Below are 20,197 nucleotides of genomic sequence, written 5' to 3'. Positions count from 1 at the left end.
TTAATAATTCTAATTTTTAATTTCTTGCTTGGGACCTGGAAGTGTGGAACTGAAAAATAGTACCCCTTCCACAAAATACAAACCACAGCCCGATAACCCTGTGGGTTAGGGTTTCATTTACCTTTAGTTTCCCATGACAGTGTCTTTTTCCCTAGATGGGTTTCCCATCTGTGTATATATGTATATAACCAATGATGATAACACCAATAATTATTAATATCCGTTGAGCACCTGGCTGGCTCTAAGTGCTTGACCTACAATAACTTTTATGCCTCGCAACAATCATATGAAGAAGGTGCTGTTTTAATTTTCCATTTTGTCATGAGGAAAATGATGTTTACAGATTTTTTTGATGAGCTCTAGGTTACCCAGCTAGAAAAAGACCCAAGATTTGCACCCAGACAGCCCATGTTCCCAGAGCATGTCATCTGACAGTCTAGGTGTGTGTGTGTGTGTGTGTGTGTGTGTGTGTGTGTGTGTGTTTGGTATTTGAAAGAGTGGAGATGGGAAGAGCAGTGTTCGCTGTAATGTTTGATCACTAAGACAATTGTTGTTCTTCCTCTCTTCTTTTTCTCCTTTCATCTTTCCCTCCGCCCTTGTTTCCACCCTCTCTCCTCACCTCACCCCCCACCGCTCCTTAAAAAAACCCAAACAAGCTTTCTCCCACTGGGAGAAGTCGGCATCACTTCTTAGGCACCTGATGTTGTGTCAGAATGCCAGAGCCTGGAATTCACCAATCTCTGCCTCATAATTAGCCTTTTCTTGGGCAAGTCATCTAACTTCTCTCCTTGTCCCCATTCATTACAGAATGAAGGTACCATTACAAAATGCCCTTTAGGATTCTTGTGGAGCACTTTTTCAACAAAAGCACAAAATGCTTCACAAATCTGAGAAATTGCTCCGATTTCAAGATGGAGGTGGGAAATGGAAAAGCCCTCTCAGGAACTCTGGTCCACCCAAATGACCCAGCTACTGTCACTGCAGCCTGGATTCATATCTCACTCAAGATTTAACATCTCATTCCATGTGGATATATAAAATCACAGAATGCTTCTCCCTGGGAGGGCTTGCTGGAATTTATTTCTTAAAAATCTCCAGACTGTGACCTCCTGGGGTAATATCTGTCTTAGCTCCAGTGTGCCAGTGCAGCGGGAAACCTTCTGACCCCCCTCACCCGGGCTTTCTCCTCAGCTGCTTTTCACAGATAGCACTTGCATGCTCCTATTTCTTAGCGCTCCTGTAAATGCTGAACACCAAATTTCAAATTGCTTTGAAAGAGTTTTTGTGGCAAAGATATAATTTGACTGTTGCCTTAGTCTTTACGTCGTAGGGAGTCCTTAACTAAATTCCTGAATTTTGCTTTTTGGAATTCGAACACCAACTCTTACTCTGATCCTCTTCTTAGGTTTTTGTCCTAATCCCTCATTATTTTTTCTTGCTATTGATTCTAGTCCTCAACAAACTCTCAAACCCTGGCATCAAGTTTTATGCCAGTAAAACAAAGAGTTTTCACATTTGGGAAGAAATTGCTTCACTATGGTAATTAACCTAGAGAGAAAGAGACTGACAGTTTTAAGAGGAACTAACCATTATAGAGCATTTACTGTTCGTGGGCACCGTGACAAGTACTTTACATGCACTCCTTAATCCGGGAGTAACAGTATGCCATAGGTTCACTCATTGCCTTAACTATACAGATAAGGAATTTGATGCTTAATTAAGGAGATTAAGCAATTTTCAAAATAAGATCATGGCGGTAATCCTTTTGTAATATATAAATGTAGTAAGTCAACACATTTTTCACCTTAAACTTATATGATGTTTTATGTCAGTTGTATCTCCCCAAAGTTGAGGGGTGGGAATCAATCAGCTAGTAAGGGCTGGAACTGTGACTGGAATCTAGATCAATTTCCAGAGTCTTAACCACTCAGCAAGCTGTAGGCTCTGCAGAAGAATTACCCAGGCACTCATGTTGCTCGGGGAATGTGTCAATGATTGACCCCGATGTGCACAAAATAAGGACCTAATATTCTTCATTCCCAGGTTTTTAGAGATGTTCTGTCGAATTGCTCTTCCTTTTATGTTTCCTCCAGTTCTACATTTCAGAGACTTTAAACTCATGAAACCTGTTCATATTCAACATTTCAACTGTGACTTCCTCGGGAAAAGCCACCCGTCTTCTTACAAATGAAATTGGAATTGGAGGAGAAGAAGACAATATTGGCAGTCCTAAATCCTTTCTAAGAGTGTGGGTACCTGATGAGGAAAGCAGAGTAGAAGTGGTTCTTCAGTGAAACAACCCAAAGCTTGGGTTAGTAGAATACCAGCTCCAGTCACTGCTTCTCCTTCCTCATGGCATGTCTTCCAACAAGCACAGTCCTTCTTTGGCTCCACCACTAGGGCTCTATGCTTCTGGAGCTGTGCTGTTCCTTCACATGTGCTGTTCCTCCCCACCCCTGACTGGACCGTCCTTGGCCCCAACCTGCCTGGTTATTCACTATTTTTCTGATCCAGCTCAAGCATCAGCTGTTTGTGTGGACCTCTTTTTTGACCTTCTAGGAAGAAGCTATCCTTTCCTTCTCTCTGCCTCCTTTGAGTTCATATAGGCATTATTGCTAGGATCTGCAAAACACAACGCGATCTGTACACTCTATACCTTAGGGCTTTTGCACTTGCTGTAGCCTCTGCTTGGAACACTTTTCTGCTTGATGGCTCACTCTTTCTTCTTCCACTTGGGTCTTTACTTGTATGTCACTGGCTCAGCGAGGGCTTCCGCTATCCCCCTATTTAATTGCAACCGTCCCCACTAGCACAGCCCTCCCTTGCTCTCTTCTATTTTTTGCTATACTGCTTATCATCTAATTTACTGTGTCATTTACACATCTATTTCGTTGTTCTGTATCTTCTCCCACTAGATTATAGACCCATAAATTGAAATATTTTTATCTGTTCTTTGTAATCCCTGGTTCTCAGAATAATCTTTGGTACAGAGGATGTTCAGGAGGTATTTGTTGAATGACTAAATAAAGGGTTCTCTACCTTTTCTAGACTTTGGCACCGTTGACATTTTGAGCTGGATAATTTCTTTCTCTGAGGCTGTCTCGTGCATGCAGGATGTTCAGCAGTAGCATCTCTGGTCTCTGCCCACTGGTACACCCCCTAGTCACCCTTCTCCATTTGTGACAACTGAAAAGGTCTCCAGATATTGCCAAATATCCCCTGGGGAGGGGAGGATTGCCCTCAGGGAGAACCAGTGTAATAGACCCTGAGGTTCTAGAGAACAGGGATCATAACTTAAGAGTATCTAGTGTCTGAATACACAGTAAATGTTTGATACATTTTTAAAACTGAATTGATCTGACTTTGTCAAATTTTTATCTCAAATCTCATGATACAGTTCATGATACAAAACTGTCTTTTCAAACATGATTTTCTCTATATAATTAATTTGCCAAAATCTCTATGTGATTAATTTGCCAAAAAGGTAGAGGTTTAGTATCACCAGAGTTCCAGATGATATAGAGGAAAGCAGAATTGTGAAAAATATAACCCTGGCCCCTTAATCTTACAGTCCAGTTAGAGACGCATATCTATGGCATGCCCTTCCCCACCCCCAGCAAAAAAAAAAAAAAAGTAAAAGGATGCACTGTCTCTTCACTCAACCTGTGCCATTCCCATCTAGTTTATCCTCTGTAACAGATTTTCTATAAAGGTCCATCTAGTGAATATTTTGACTTTCCAGACTGCAGGGCCTCTGTTGTGACTATATCCACAGAAAGTAGTGGCATGTATGGACATTTTCTTCTACCAGTGTTTCTAGAGCTAAGACTAAAATCTCAAGACTAATCTAAAAGTGACTGTGCCCCCACACACCATCACGCGATGCTATGGACTAGAAGAATACAATGATTACCGAGGATGTATGAAATAAGGGCACAGTTTAAATTGCAGGCTTCGTGGGCTGGGGAAGCAAGTCATTGGATCATAGTTGTATTTTATAAATGATAGAGATGGAGTGCAATACACGGCAATGAAATGCAAGGCAATACAGTAGAAAATATAGAATTGCATTATACAGACCGAGTCAATCATCTATTAGTGGTTGTGTGTACGTGACGATTTCCAATATAAAACTTATTTCTTACTATTCAGTGTAGTAAAAAATGATTAGCACAGCGTTATCTTAAAGCAAATAACCAGAATGCTGGACAGAACAAAAGAAAAGTCTTTATGCAGATATTACTGTGCCTGAAGATCCCTCACAGATCTCGGAAGTGGATGGGAGATGGGAAGACCGAGAAGATGAGTCGCAGATTCTAAAATGCTCCTGCTTGCCTGCTTGGCTTACTGCATTCTCTTCTAACGTTCAATCTCTAACCTTGACGTGAGTTATAAACACTGGCTCATTTTCATCTTCCGTTCAGTAATTTTCCACAGGACAAACCTTGACCTGAACTGTCTTCTTTCCTGTGCTTCTCTATTTGGCAAAAATCCCATTCATTCTTCCAGACCCAACTCAAATGCCAGCTCTGCCCCAAGTCCACCAGGCACAATTTATTATGTCCTCTTCCATGTTCTCTCAGCACTTTATTCATACTGCTATAGTAGCATTTATCATGTTTCATTATGCTTCATTTATATGTGCCACTCCCTCCCTCTCACCCTGTTGTGAACTTCCTGGGGGTAGAGACTGTCTCTCACTTAGTTGTAGACTTCTCAGCACCCAGCATGTTATCTGTGCATGGTAGGTGGGCAAGCTCTAAGAGAGATAACTTAGGGAGGTGGTTGACATGGGACTCAAAACCCAGGGTACCACGTCATAGCACTGTGACCCTCAGCTTCTCTAAGCCAGCTTTCTCATCTGACAATGAGGATAGCATGACTAATGCACAGTGCTGCTATTGGTAAGATGAGATGGAATATGGTCTATAAGGTACATAATTGGTCTTCCAACAACGGAATTCACCATTTCTATTGTTAATGTTATTACTGTTGAAAAGGGGAGTGCAAAAGACTGTTGGGATTGTGGATACACACACAGATGGTAAGAGGGGTGAAGGTGATTTGGGGCCAATGATTAAATATTAACATATGCAATATACTGTGTGCTTGAGACGAGAATGATAGGAAAATCGAGAGTTAGAGACATTGGGATGTTTGGTTTTATATATCAGACTAGCTACCTGAATGATTTTACTGTTACTTTTCCCCTGTATTTTAAACTGTTTTTTGAGAGGAGAGATTGGGAGGGGAATAATGGAAAAAATAGTTAAGATAACAGAATTTTGTTCCAGGAGAGACCTAATAGACTTAAATTGTGTAAAGTTGGAACAGAGCTTCTCAGTCTCAACACTATTGACATTTGGGGCCAGATAGTTCTTTGTTATGCAGGGTCAACCTATGCATTATAAGGTGTTTAGCAACATCCCTGTCTTCTACCCACCAAATGCCCTAAACAAACTGACCTCACCTGCCATCTTATGACAACCAAAAATGTTTGAGGAGGTCTTTGATACATACCATGTTCTGAAAGAAGTGAGAAAAACCCGAAAAGCAAACATGGAGGTGATATCCTCTTCGTTATTGACAGAACTAAGATGAAGAACTGAGTTTAAGTCTGTAAGACAAGCTAGTTTGCTATGAGTGAACACAGAATAAAGTCGACTCACCAGCCACATCCCAGGGAGGAAGGTGTCCTCCAGGAGGTAAGGACAATTGATTGCAGCTGAAGGCAGCTGACTTCTAAGAGAGATGCAGGGTGACCATGGAGTTTTGCTGAACATGGATAGGTTTTAAATATTTCCTCCCCCTTTTGGATTTTAGGTACACGTGATCAATTATAATCTGATTCATGACACCCTGTAATCATTAGTCCATGAGGATCAGCTATCATTGATTTAGATACCTTGGTGGTTGTTTTTAAATAATGTAATTCACATCTAGTAAGTAATTATCCAAAAGAAAGCTAGAAATGTCACAGTTATGTACTTTTAAATATATGGTGCTCCCTAGCCTAGTCTCCTGCTTCTCCTACCTGAGAATCATCATCCTGGTACAGGGTCTTCCCAAATTTACCAATAGAACTTAATGCTTCTACCTCTACAGGTAGAATGAGCAAAATTAGCAAAGAGAGATAAGAAATAAACGTTAAGAAAAATGCTTCCTCAAGGAAACCAGGAGGGAAGAGAAGGGTTTTCTTTTATCAAATGGTACTGACACTCGTATGTTTTCTTATATTTTGGCAGGATACTGGGTATCCCTAGAAACTAAATATGTGCTCATAAAACTTTAAGAGGATCCTGCAACGTGTTTAGAACTTTGAATGGTTGTCCCTTTTTTATTAGTGTAAAACTGTGTTTGTCACATTGAACACATGATGATGATACTGGGAGTCTACAAACTGGCATCTGCAAACCCACATTCTCATTCTGTTACCCTTAATGCCCAAGTTTAGTTTCACAAGCTGAGAATTTTTTAATACAAAACAAATACTCTTTCTGTGGATAAATGCTCCTTCAATTTTGAGTTTTGTGAGTTTATTTTCTTGCACGTTGCAAAGAGTCTTTTCAAAAACAGAATAATACCGTTTCAGAGTTGATCCAGTGCAACATCTCCCCCGGGGTAGTGCATTAATAACAAATGACGCTGTGATGACAGATTCAAGTTTATAATTTCATTGTATATTTGCAAGCTATTCAAGCCATGCTTAGGAATTAGGAAAGTGGTTGACAAAAGAGCAACATGCCCATGATGCCTGAGTTTTTCCGAGTCTACAAAGGAGCTATGATTCCAAGTTCCCTTGCAAACCACATGATATTACTAAGCTTATCAAGTCAAGGGAGGAGTGACATTGAGCCCTCATTAAAGAATAAGCTCCATTGCATAGGGATCTTTTCTGTCTCATTCATTGCCACATCTCCAGAATCTAGCACAAAAACTGGCGCATAATAGTATTGTTATTTTGTAAAATAGGATCCTGGTGATAAATAATAGTCAAATCCAGTTCTTGAGCACATTACACCTGCAGTGCCCTGTGCTAGGTGGTTTACATTGGTAATCTAATTTAACCTGCACGGCATGGGTGTTATCATCATCATTGCTCTGTTCTTGAGAAAACTGAGGATCACAGGAGTGAACTAATTTGCTCTACATGACACAGGTAAGAATATAGAACAAGGATTTGAGCCATGCAGTTCTCTCATCCTATCTTCTCATAAACTGGAAAAAGTGCAATGGTGACTTGTCTTCTTGTTTTGGTTATGCTGTCAACTAAGTAATGCTGCACAAAACTGTAGGTCCTTGGAGTATCAGAATTGTTTTCTTTGAAATGCTAGGTTGATGGTTGATCAAGAAGAACCAGATATAAATAATCTACTTACAACCTTTCATGTAGGATACTAGTGGATTTTGGTGTCTTATAAGGTATTCAAACAAAACTTTCATTGATCTTGATTTCACGTAGTTTCAATTTTGGATGGCATGCTCCTTCTTTATTTGCTTTTGTGTTTTAAATTACTCTGTCATAGTCTGAGGTTCAAGTAGGTAATGAATTTCTTTTTTCTTCCAGATAAATTCCATTTAAAAATCACACGTGCCTGGATTTGGTCAATTGTAACTCGACTCAGTCAAAAATGGAGATTAGATAAGACGTACATGAACTTGAGCAGCTCCCTGCCCCCCTCCTTTCATGCCTCATGCGCAATTTGGACATATATTTTTTCTTTCAACTCATATTTCCTTAGCCCTTATGGAGCTACCCTCAAGAAAAGAAGAAAGCTGCCCATGGGAATACCAGATTGCAGATTAACCTGCACTATAACCTATAAAGAAAAGTCAAGGGCAGCCCGGGTGGCTCAGCGGTTTAGTGCCGCCTTCAGTCCAGGGTGTGATCCTGGAGATACAGGATCGAGTCCCACGCCAGGCTCCCTGCATCTCCCTCTGTCTGTGTCTCTGCCTCTCTCTCTCTCTCTCTGTCTCTCATGAATAAATAAATAAAATCTGAAAGAAAGAAAGAAAGAAAAGAAAAGAAAAGAAAAGAAAAGAAAAGAAAAGAAAAGAAAAGGCAAGACTTTGTAGCCAAAGCAGTCTTTGCTTGATTCTTGGCTCTACTGCTTTGCTACCTGTATGGCCATAGAGGGGGTACTTCATTTTCAAGCCCCAGTTTCACCTTTTTGGTAAAAGAAACAGTAACACCTACCTAATAATATCATGATAAGGGCCATTCTACTATTTTTAGAAATGAAAACATAAATAACAAGGGATGCCTTTCACCTCTCTTGATGAAGCTGAACACCTTGTTTATATTGTTTGGGTCTTAGACAATTTGTTCTTGGCCCATGCTTCACAGCTATAACATTATTGCTGTCAACAATTTTATTTAATAAGATTCTTGTTTAAAAAACAAGATACTCCTTTAATACTATGTGCCACACACTATTTATAGGCCCTTTTGGATATTAACTCATCTCATCCTCGTAGCACCATATTTATTATGACGTCTGCATTCTTAGAACATCACAAACATCTCATGCTTTCTTCACAAAATCTCTATCATTTCTTTTTCAGAGTTGAGTAAATCAGGAACACACACATATTATGAGTCTGCTGCTTTGTGTGTATACGTGTGTGTGCTTATGTGCACACAGTTCTGGATCAAGTGCTATTTGTTTCACTAAAGAAACCCAAGCTGAGCTTCTTGCTTCCAAACCCCTGTCTTGTTTTGGGGTCACTTGAAACGTTTCCTGACCAGCATTCCATCTGTCATTTTCAGCTTGCAAAACATTATTTTTTCGTTACCAGCTTTGATGCAGACCTATATGTTAGATACCTTACTGGAAATGGCACTTATCAGAGCACAGATGTGTGATTTTGGGGGCAAAATCTTTTGTATACATCTGTATGCCTGTACTTATATACATATTGGCTTGTGATGAACATAGCAAGACAGATGTTGTCTAAATGTTTTTTGCATAGTCTCGGGGTGGTAAGACGCTGGAAAACGGGAAATGGTATTTGAATAGCAAGGTATATAATACCTGTTCTCTGGCAGATGCAAAGGAGCTCACAATTAATTACTAAGCTACAGAATGTTTAATTATCCAGGGGATATTAAATTATGTGGAAAATGACAAATATCGTGAGAAGTTCTGTGTACCTGAACTAGTGTTCATCTATCCAAAGATGTTCTGTAGCTTTTTAAAGTTAAACATATATTACTTATGTGACGATGGCAAAATAGAACCATGGCATCTTTCCAGTGTGACACTTTTCTACCTGCAATTTAAAACATTTACTCAGCGAATGAAAAAAACACACTCTGCGGTAACAAGTTGCAATCATCTTCATTAATGGGAAATTTTGCAGTTTTGGTAGACTAAATTATTGGTTATCCTGCAAGGCTTGATAATTTATTCCACATGGAAATGTTGAAGAATTGTTAGAACAAGAGTTTTCCAATGAGAATAATCTGCAAAATACAGGCGTATTTGTTCGACTATTTTGAAGCATCTACTGTGTGCTTAGATTCTGAAACTATGGTACAATGGGGAACAAGAACAATCACAGTTACTTGTCCTGTTGGGTCTTACAGTCCAATGGATAAAATGGAAGATGGTAATCAACTATAGATAAATAAACAATGGTAGTTAATACTGCAAAGGAGAGGTTCCCAGAGCTACATTGTGCTAATAGGTAATATGGGAAATTAACCTTGTTTTAGAGGCTAGCAAGGTAGCACTGAGACGGGGTTGGGATAATTTTTTGAAGCTTATCAAAGGTCTCATCGAAGTCCATACCCTTTGAGACTCCATTTTCACATTGCAGCATTTCCCCTAAAGGAATAGTTTGAGGTATGTTAAGCATTTTAGCTTATAAGGACAAGGATTTGTTTTATTAAAGAATTGTTGGAAACATCTTAAATATTCAGAAGTAAGTGCTTAGTTAAATATGCCTTATCAAAAATTATATCAACTACCTGGAAGGCCTGGGTTGCTCAGTCAGTTAAATGTCCAGCTCTTGGTTTGGGCCCAGGTCATGGTCTCAGGGTCATGGGATCAAGCCCTTTGTCCAACTCATGCTCAGTGTAGAGTCTGCTTGAGATTCTCTCTGCCTCTCCCTGTGCCCCTCCTCCTGCTCGTGCTTTCTAAATAAATAAATACTTAAAATAATTAGGTATTGATTGCCCAAAATCTTGTAAAGTAATGTAAAAATGTTTTTTTTAAGATTTTATTTATTTATTCATGAGAGACACAGAGAGGCAGAGACACAGGCAGAGGGAGAAAAAGGCTCCATGCAGGGAGCCCTATGCGGGACTCGATCCCCGGACCACGGGATCACACCCTGAGTTGAAGGCAGGCACACAACGCTCAGCCACCCAGGTGCCCCTAAAAATGTTTTTATTATAAAAAAGATGTTTTAAGAGTAGTTACAAAATAGTGTTTAAAATGCCTTTGCCTTTACATCCTACCTTATCCTTTCTAGTTACTCAATTTATCCAATTTGACTTAAAATATATCAATAGTGTATCAGCAAGAGCACTAGCTGCTCAAACTAACCACTACTTAGCACATGCCAGCCCTGTGCTCAATACTTTATATCTGTTATTTCAAATGATCTCATGCAAACTAGTGAAATAGGTGTCACTACATTTATTTCTTTTGGTATGCCGAAACTTAAACTTTTACCGCGAGTATGTATTATCCGGTGCAACAAAGAAAGAATTGGTTGTATTCACACTGTTCACGAGTTTCCTTATTGACATCTGAGAGAAATCTTTTTTTTTTTTTTTTCTTTTTGGTGACAGCATTCTGTCAAGAGGGCTGCAGGTATGGTGGAAGCTGTGTGTCTCCTAACAAGTGCGTCTGTCCCTCTGGATTCACAGGAAGCCACTGTGAGAAAGGTAACCTTGCCTGCTTTGTTATTTTTTTTGGGGGGGGGTAGGGGGTAGGGGGTGGAGACCGATTTTCAGAGAGAATGGGTCTCTTTCTCTAGGTGTAGTCCTGTGGGTTGACTTGATATGCCATGTGTTGATGGTGGATGTCCCTCTCCCAAACTGGGCACCTTTTGATTACTGCATAATAGGCATCTTCCCTTTGAAAATGCGACTTCACTTGCCCTCCCTCCAGCGTGTCTAATTTAGCCAGGTCCACTCTTTTCTCCGCCGTAGCGTGCAGTGTGCGTTTTCACTGCTGGGGACAAAGCCTGAGGAACTGACCTGCCCCACTTATCACCTATTGGGTAACATCACATGCAACCACTGGAGCCTTAACAACCTGCTGCATCAAAGGAATCTAAGTTAGGACCACATGCTCCTTGTGTAAAAGCATGTTAAATAACTCCAGCAGCAGGTTTATGGCTGTGCTTGGAATTTTATTGTAATATTGGTTTATTACAAACATTATCATTCGCGGGCCTGATAATATAAGCCGGTTAGCGTTGGTAAGATTCCATTATGACCCCTTTCTATTTGCAGTAAATGTCGTGTTTACACTTGGTGCTATTTGGTGAAATCCAGCTCTGTTATTAACGGAAGAAGTCCTCCCACCTTTGTCTAAGTGAAATTTGACGTTCAGTGTTAGTGTGCCTGTGTTTGTAATCAATGCAAGCAAGAGGTCTGTGCCATATAAACTTGAATATTTCAGTGTATTTGTCCATGAATTTTTATTAGGGTAAAACCATTGTACTGTATTTTTCTCAGAAGGGCATGTCACACTTGACACTTATCACAGAATAGCATAGAAAGATGGAAATGCAATGTTGTCATCATTACTCCTATTATTTGATGAGGGGGAAGATGTCTTCATCTAATGCCAGAGATCTAAGCAAAGCTCCTTGTTCTCTCATGTTTAAAGGTTTCATTGTTTTAATGAGCCTGTTATACCCCAAATTGTCCAACATATTACGTTGTGCTGCCTGTACATTTACAAGGCAGCCTGATCCTTTAAGAAACCTGTCAAAATCTACATAAATTATTCAAAAAGGAAATCAACAGTGTGTGTGCCATTGTTGCCATATTTTGTGATACTATCAACAAATTGTCACATTATTAAATAATATCTAATTATTAAAGGCTTATCCTTTAGGATAAGGAGCCGAGTTCTGCTTCAGAGCAGCATGAGGATGTTACCACATGCAGCTGAAATATTCTTGCCAAAAAGCAAAGCAACTTTTTTTTTTTTCAAAAGCAAAGAAACTTAATGGTAACTTAATACACATGCCTTTATTGCAGTACATTTGATTTTGACGAGGTCTTCTAAAATGAAAAAAAAAAAAGCTAAAGGTTTCACCTTATTTCCTCTAGAACTGCTGTGTTTCCCAAAAATAAGTGTACAAAGATTAATGGGGACAGAAAGGTGATGATGATGCTGAAAATCGTGGCTACTACTATGGTATACGATTGATCATGTACTAATTCTGTCTTAAGCCTTGTACATGAATGCTTTAATGTTAACAACAAATGAGAGATTGACCTCATTACTCCCATTTTATAGATGTCAAACTAATGCTTTTAGTCAGGTTGAGGAACTTCTGCAATGCTGCAGAGCCAGTATCAGAACTGAAAATATAAGTTGCATCACACAAAGCCTGTGTTATAAACCCTTGCGTACATTACTCAAGGTTAATACACGGCCTTCCTGTATAATACCCAGATTCCTGGGCTTCTGCTCCATTCCTGGTGAATCAGGAGGTCTGGGGAGGAGGGTCCACAAATCTGTACTTTTACTAAGCACCTTAGGTTGTCTGTTATAAACCAGTTGTTGGTATATTATTATGGGGATACTTAATTAGAACATCTGTAAAGTTCTGACTCTTTTTACCTGTTAAAGAATTAGGGGAGAACGTTGATCTTACACCAGGGTCCGAGTCATTGGCAGCTCAGGAAAAATTAATTGTGGTTTCTGATGGCTTGTTAGTTTGACCTCTGGCCTTTTCTCTACTCAATAAGTGGTTGGTTGAATCAGTGCTTACACTCTGGTCCATAATGTGGAGCATGAAGAATAGAGATAAAGGAGAAAACCAAGACCAGAGGGAAAAATAAAACAAGGATTGATAGGACATGGGTTCCTATGTAAATGTCATAAATATAACTGTTGAATTTGAGACTGAGAAATGCATTTTCTTTAATATGTCCACAGTTATTTTAAGGTTAAAAACAAAACAAAACAAGGTTTCTCCACATGTGATACTATCTCCCATCAGTAGCAAAGCTGTTCCATTTGATACTGGCCTGTATTCAAATTCTGCAAGATTTTTTTTTTGAGTAAAGTACACATTTTCCAGTCAGTTGTGTGCAAGGGATGTAGATGAATTAAATTGTAGGGCAAATACTGAAAAGCTATGCATGCCGTATCTTATTTAAATTATTTTGTCATGTTGATCATTAGTAATAACCATTCAGTAATTATCTTTTCCATTGAATAGTGAGGTTGGATGCCTTTAGACTCGGTACAAGGGGAAAATGTAAAGGCATTATGAATATCTCACGGGATGATTAGACTAAATCTTTTATTTGGTTTCTTTCGATTTCAGGGCTAATTAGATGTTCTCATTTGAGCTATACAGAATTCACTTATGTTTAATCTTAAAATGTTTCCATGACCCCCCTGGTTATTGGTTTTATCCATTGTGATATTCAGCCTTTCGGAGTATAAGCACATTTATACTCTGAAGCAAATACCTATCTAGAATTTAATGAAGGTAAAAACACTCACCTGTTTTTGGTAACACAAAGATTAACAACTCTGCCTTTATTTTAGATTGAGTAGATTTTAATAAATGTAAACTTTTCATAATCTCACGCAGAATAAGCAAGATTTAACCTCTCTTGGCTTCTGGACAGTGCATTATATTGGCCTTTCTCTTTGACTTGGCCTCACCATAAACATTGTGATGTGTGTGATGAAAGAGATGAGTAAAGAATCAGAAGAGTAGTTTTGCTACTTTTAGGATAGAAAGGGCTGCGAGAGAAAGCTTTCTTACTAACCTAAGGAAGCTAACAGGACATCATGGCACACTAGCAGAATGTAGCCCAAACAAAACAAAATGGAACACAACACAGAGTCCTCCCAGAGACTTTTCAAATGTGAAATCAATATACTATATTGATATAATATACTAAATAGGTTACCCAGCATAAATCAGAACACCATCTTCTGAGAACTGAGTAAGATTAAGATTTCTACTTGGCATTAAGCAAATTTGCAAGCAAGAACAAGTAGAGATTATATACAAGGTGTCAAACTATGATGGTTGATGGTTTCTTAACCTTGACAGTACTGACCTTGTGGACCGAGATAATTCTTTGTTTGGGAGGACTGTCTCGTCCATTGTAGGATGTTTAGTGACATCACTGGACTCTATACGTGCTAAATACCATTAGCTGTGCCATCCCCAGTCATGACAAGCAGAAATATCTCTTGACATTGCCAAATACTCTCAGGGAGGCAGAATTAACTCCTATTGACAACACTGAGTTTAAATGTAGCATTTTAAAAGGTATTTTACAGGGATCCCTGGGTGGCGCAGCGGTTTGGCGCCTGCCTTTGGCCCAGGGCGTGATCCTGGAGACCCGGGATCGAGTCCCACGTCGGGATTCTGGTGCATGGAGCCTGCTTCTCCCTCTGCCTGTGTCTCTGCCTCTCTCTCTCTCTCTCTGTGACTATCATAAATAAATAAAAAAATTAAAAAAATAAAATAAAAAAAGGTATTTTACAAAAATGGTGTGTGTGTATATACACATATATATGTATCCATGTGTATATATGCACAAAAACACGTATATTTTAGGTAAATATATCAGTGTTAGTTGATAATATAAAAATTCCAAGCATTTTTTGCTGAAAGTTAGGACATTCTTGACATCTAAAAGCCAGAGACTGGCTGATACCCACCCATCATGTGCTATGTGAGGCACCTAGGACAAGGCTGCTATGGGGGCTGGGCCAGTTCTCTGTCCACTTTCTCCCAGTGCCAGTGTGAACCTGTGAATGCTTCAACACTGACCAAGGAGCATGTGGCCCTAATCATTGTGTTCTCCTGAAGGAAAAGAAAACCCTTTATTCTTTCTTTCTCTCTCTGTTCTTTCTTTCTTTCATGTAATTTATTTTGAGAGGGGGAGAGCATGCACACAAGCAGCGGGAAGGCAGAGGGAGGGAATCTTAAGCAGGCCCCACGCCCAGAGCGCAGCATGGAGCTTCATCTGAGGACCCTGAGAATCATGACCTGAGCTGAAATCAAGTCAGACATTTAGCCCACTGAGCCACCCAGCTGCCCCTATTCTTTCCTTTTTTTTTTAGAAGAAAGTTTTCGATATATATAATAAGATGATGTCTCATAGTATAAAAGTTAGATACACACATTTTAAATGGCATTTTCTCTAAAATGATTTCTCTCTGACACTACCAGGCAGTCACTTTGGGTAGGAGTTTTGGGTGGGATATAAATATAGATGTTCTTTGTGGTGATACAAGACAAGACAGCTAATCTTCCTGCATTTCCCTATTTGCATATTCCATGAATTCCGAATTGTATAAATGCAGACACTCATAACCAAGGTCTTGTGAATCAGGCGGGGTTGGGCAGTACTTGTCAAATGATAGGCTGGGCCATAATCTAATGTAAAAAAAAAAAACTGGGAAAAGATACACTGATATTATAAAAATCACAGACCTTGACTTTTTCTCACATAACTTCAGAAATGGGTTCCTTTTGTTGTAAATATTCATTTAACTCACATAACCATTGAACTTATACAATCTGCAAGTGTTTCCAAATCATATTAAGAACCTAATCAAGAATATTCGGGGAAATCAATAAAGCAAAAAAGTTTGACAGTGTTATCCATTTGCAAAATAATTTCCAGTAGCTATTGTTTTCTTATTTTGGCTATCTGGATTTTCTAAGACAGTATTATTTCTGTTTATTTTAAACGTTTAAAAACCCGTTACTACAGAGAGCATAAAGCATCACAAAAAGGACTTCATTTTTCTCAGTTAAAGGGGAACCTTTTAATTTTTCCTTAAAGGGAAATGACTTTGCTGGATAATTTATTCTGTTCTTTTCCCTGTACTTCAGGGACTTGCAGATATATAAACAGGGGAAGTTTGGCCTGAGTATGTTATCCATCCACCAGGTAAAAAGAATGGTTAGAAACAAAGACTTCTGTGATCTTCCACATTTTAAATATTGCGCTGACTTTGAGAGCACTATACTGGCATTCATCTATAAGCATTTTCTTTGCCCACCCTTATTTCATGGAAAAATTTTAAGAGCTTTTAAGAAGGTGGCTATTAGTTCCATTCTGTAAATGGAGAACAGAATACTTCTTTTTCCTCTCCAGCTATCACAGTGCTGTGGGGAGGGCATGTGGGAGGAGGATGAGTGCAAATGTGCCTTTTCAAAATCCTGGAAGCTAGGACATGTATTTTACCTTTTCTCAGCAGGAGCTTTCTCTGGTGGTCTGGCCCATGGTGTAGGCTCAGTAAATGGAAGCTTCCGTGACTGCCCTTGTGCAGCCAATAGGTGCCTGAATAGGCAGGGCTTTTGTGGCATCGTTTAAAAGGGAAATATGAGGATTTGAGGTTTCTGTATGTTGACCAAAAAAGAATGCATATAGATATCTGCTCTATTAAAATTTCATTAAAGTCAGACAAGTGTGAATTTGTTTGAGGAGCTATTCCCCACTCTGGATATTTCCAGAAATAGAGAAGAGCAGAGGAGAGGGATTGCAGTGGAGGAAAAGGCAAGCCCAGACCCACCAACGCTGAGATTATTCATCTGCAGTACTTACACGGTACCGCCTTCTTGTCTTTAATTCCACCCACTCAACTTTTCTTCTTCTTTCAGCTATGATGGAGACATTGGGCCAAAGGTCCAACATGCAGGGACTTGGATAGTAAATTAGGGATGCAGTCGGAAGTAGTGAAGAGGACTGGACTGAGGGACAGAGGCCTGAGTTCTGATACCGTGTGTGCCTCATGAATTATTTAGCTTTTGTGAAGTGAAGCTTTCATTAGCCTACTACCCATCTGTTATAAGTCCCCAGAAGTTTACATTGCTTACTTCTTGTGAGGCAGCTAGCTTCACCCTTTTGAACATCTATGAGAACATGTATGCGTGTGCTTCAGCCTGTCACTAGTGACGTGGGGATTCTAATCCGTGTATGGATGAATCCAAAGTTCATACACCTTCCAATCATCTGTTGCCTCTTGATTGCATTACCTATGTCCAGGGGCAGCGAAACCAAACAGATTCTCAAGAAGACCAAATAAATTATGTTCTCCTATGACAAATGAGCTGTAATCTCCTACTTCATCATGTGCATTGTGTTTACACATTCCTTTTAGCATCTTTATTGTGCCTAAGGCAGGCAGAGAGTAAACAAAATAGGGGTTAAGAGCACAATCTCTGAAGCCACACTAGCTCATTTTAAGGTGGGGTTTCAGAACCTATGCTATGGGATCAGATATATATAATGTTTCTAAGCTTGATAGCCATTAAAAAATGGGCTGTCGGTATTATTTATTTCATGATATTATGGTGAGATTAAATGAAATCATCTCATTAAATCATTTGTTAGACTGCCTGGCATCCAGTAGGTGTCTAGAAATGATTATCATTAATTCTATTCTCAATTTACCAGGTGATAAAATTGAGACTCAGAAAACATAGGCTAATTCCCCAAGGGCACTCAGCAGGTCAATGGTGGAGCCTTACCTTATGATCATCTGCTACTATCAAGGTCTCTAGTCTTTTGGCCGGCTCTTAGGGCCTCGAACTGTACCATTCAAATGTAGTATTTCTATTCATATCACCTTGGCCAATTCATCTTCTCTCTGGTCCCATAAACATTTTATACAATTTTGTACCAAGTTAATATTAATCTATGCACCAGATTTTTGTTCTGGGGAAAGAGTGAGTTAATTCACCTGAAATAATGGCATGTATAACCTAGATATGATTCTTGGGAATGATATTTTCCTTCCCATTTGTTGGTGTTGAAATTGAAGACTTAACACCAAGTTCTCACTCTATGATTGATAGCATACGTTGCTTTGTACGTAGACAGATGTGAGACCTCACCAAAAGGGCTACCCACTATTCTTTCTACAAATATTTCCTTACCCCTTTCTTGATTCCCCAAATTCACATAGAAAAACATACTGGTTCTAAGTTTGGCACCATGAAACCAGGAGGCTCTTCCCAAATTCCACACTTGACTAGCTTTATGATGGGGGCAACATCAACTTTTCTGTATAACATGGGAGTAATCATTTTAGAAAAACCTTAATGTGGTCCAAACTCATTCATCAAATTTCCCTGAGAGAATAATCAGAGATAGATGCATGAATGGGGCTTAAGGATACACTTAAAATGTTGAAAGGATGGCATTTTAAATAATAGTACAATGGAAGCAACCTAGATTTATAGCAATAGAGAATTAGTGAAATAAATTATAGGTAACGATTATATGGAACCTGTAAAACCTATGGAAGATGACTATTGAATGAGATGGTAGATAGAGTGCACAGTTAAGAATATAAATTCTTGCTCTATCATCTTGGAAAGTTACCTCAATCTTTTGTGCCTCAGTTTCTTGATTAAAAAAAAAAACGGGAATTAGAAGAATTCTAATTCCCCATAGTATTGAAATTTCCCAATATCTGATAAACACTCATTTTGCACTAGACATTACAAAGTAAAAATGGCATGTTCAATATGAGTGCAATTTTTATGCACAGACACACATACACTATACACAGAAAAATATGCCAGGAAGATGTTGATCTCACTATGGCTTATCAGGTCCTTGTGTTATTTGGGAGCTTTCAGGACCAAAAAGCTTCTCAGCTGAGCAATTAAGTCAATATTGTATTCATGTGAAGTAAAAGCTTTTTACTGTCCGCCATCAGCCTGCCCCAATCTGAGAAGTCTGCAGTGAGAAGGTGTGGACAGTATTTTTTTTTTTCCTTTCAATACCTTATTATACAATTCATAGGTGTCCTGAATCTTACCCAGGGTGAGACTTTTATACACAAGAGGATAAGGCCTCACATAACCGGTACGGTGGACTTTCAGCATCGAGGCCTTCTGGATGGGAGATGTGCAGTTGCTGGTCCTTACTTCATGAGCTGCTTTGGGGAAGGCCCTCACTCGCTAGGGAACTTCCAAATGAAGTTCCATTGACGTGGACAATCCTTTCATCCTTCTGTAGCTCTAAGCTTGTGAAGGGCCCCTCCTCTCTTGTGGCTCCTTTGCCCTGTAAGATTCACATGGGGTTAGGTGGAAGTTCTGGTGTTCTTCTGCAGGATCCCTGCAAAGCAGATACTCTTCCCTTCCATCAACCCCACTGCAGCCCTCTCTTAATGTGTTTTTTTTTGTTTGTTTGTTTGTTTGTATTTGCTCTGCCAAGTGGCTGAGGCAGTTGCAGATGCAGGCCTTAACCTGTAGATTTCTGAGGTATGAATCAAATATGAGTTGCTCTGTCCTTCACAATCTGGAGGACATTTCTGGGTGTCCTTCAAGTCTGTCACCCTTAGATGAGTTTTCAGAGGAAAGTCTTCTCTCTCTCTCTCTCTAGCTCCCCCCCCAAAAAAAAAGTCACCTAGAACAGTCAACATACCAAACAGTTTAACAAAATCCTTACTTTTTGCCTTGTGAACATGCCTTGCTGAATTTCTAGACCTTTGATTACAAAGCTGGAAAGTGGTTAATGGTTAATCTAAGCAACTGATTTTTGAAAGTGTCATAAAATAGCCAAGCACTCAGCTTTGGGATGCAGGAATCCTTAATACATTATCACCTGCCAGATCTCTGACATGGGAAAAGTCCAATTTAAATATCTTACTACAGTGGAATTCATTAAGTACTTGATAACTGAATAAATGAGTGAGTACAGGGAAAGACCTTAAATTTCACATGGTCCAGTCTTTTCATTCTGTAAACCATGAGTTGTAGTAACTCCGTTTGAAGTCTCATTTAAACGACACCTAAGTCAAAGCATATCATGTTGAGGATGGAGGAAAGAAACACCATTAGGACAGAAATTTTGTGTATTTTCAGTAGCTTTGTCAGCATGCCTTTCTAGCAAGCAAAGTGAAAGGAGCCAATCTTGGTAATTGGCCTTTCCCATCAAATAAACGAAAGCCATTAGGTATTACCTTGTCTAGTTAGTAGAGCAGAAAATAATTCCTGACTACTT

At 39.3% G+C, this 20,197-nt stretch overlaps 1 protein-coding gene across 3 annotated transcripts in view; it reads left to right on the top strand.

The window, feature by feature from the left end:
• NELL1 (neural EGFL like 1) overlaps nt 1–20,197 on the top strand; it is an 814,467-nt gene that overhangs the window by 601,089 nt on the left and 193,181 nt on the right. For all 3 annotated transcript variants that reach the window (XM_055317810.1, XM_055317809.1, XM_055317808.1), the window contains one exon: nt 10,802–10,897. In XM_055317810.1, the coding sequence (XP_055173785.1) occupies nt 10,802–10,897 (96 nt within the window). The remainder of the gene's footprint in view (nt 1–10,801; nt 10,898–20,197) is intronic.

Source organism: Nyctereutes procyonoides, unplaced genomic scaffold (assembly GCF_905146905.1).
Source record: "Nyctereutes procyonoides isolate TBG_1078 unplaced genomic scaffold, NYPRO_anot_genome, whole genome shotgun sequence".
Taxonomy (NCBI): Eukaryota; Metazoa; Chordata; class Mammalia; order Carnivora; family Canidae; genus Nyctereutes; species Nyctereutes procyonoides.
Note: the sequence above shows the minus strand (reverse complement) of the source record. Positions and strands in the feature narration are given on the sequence as shown.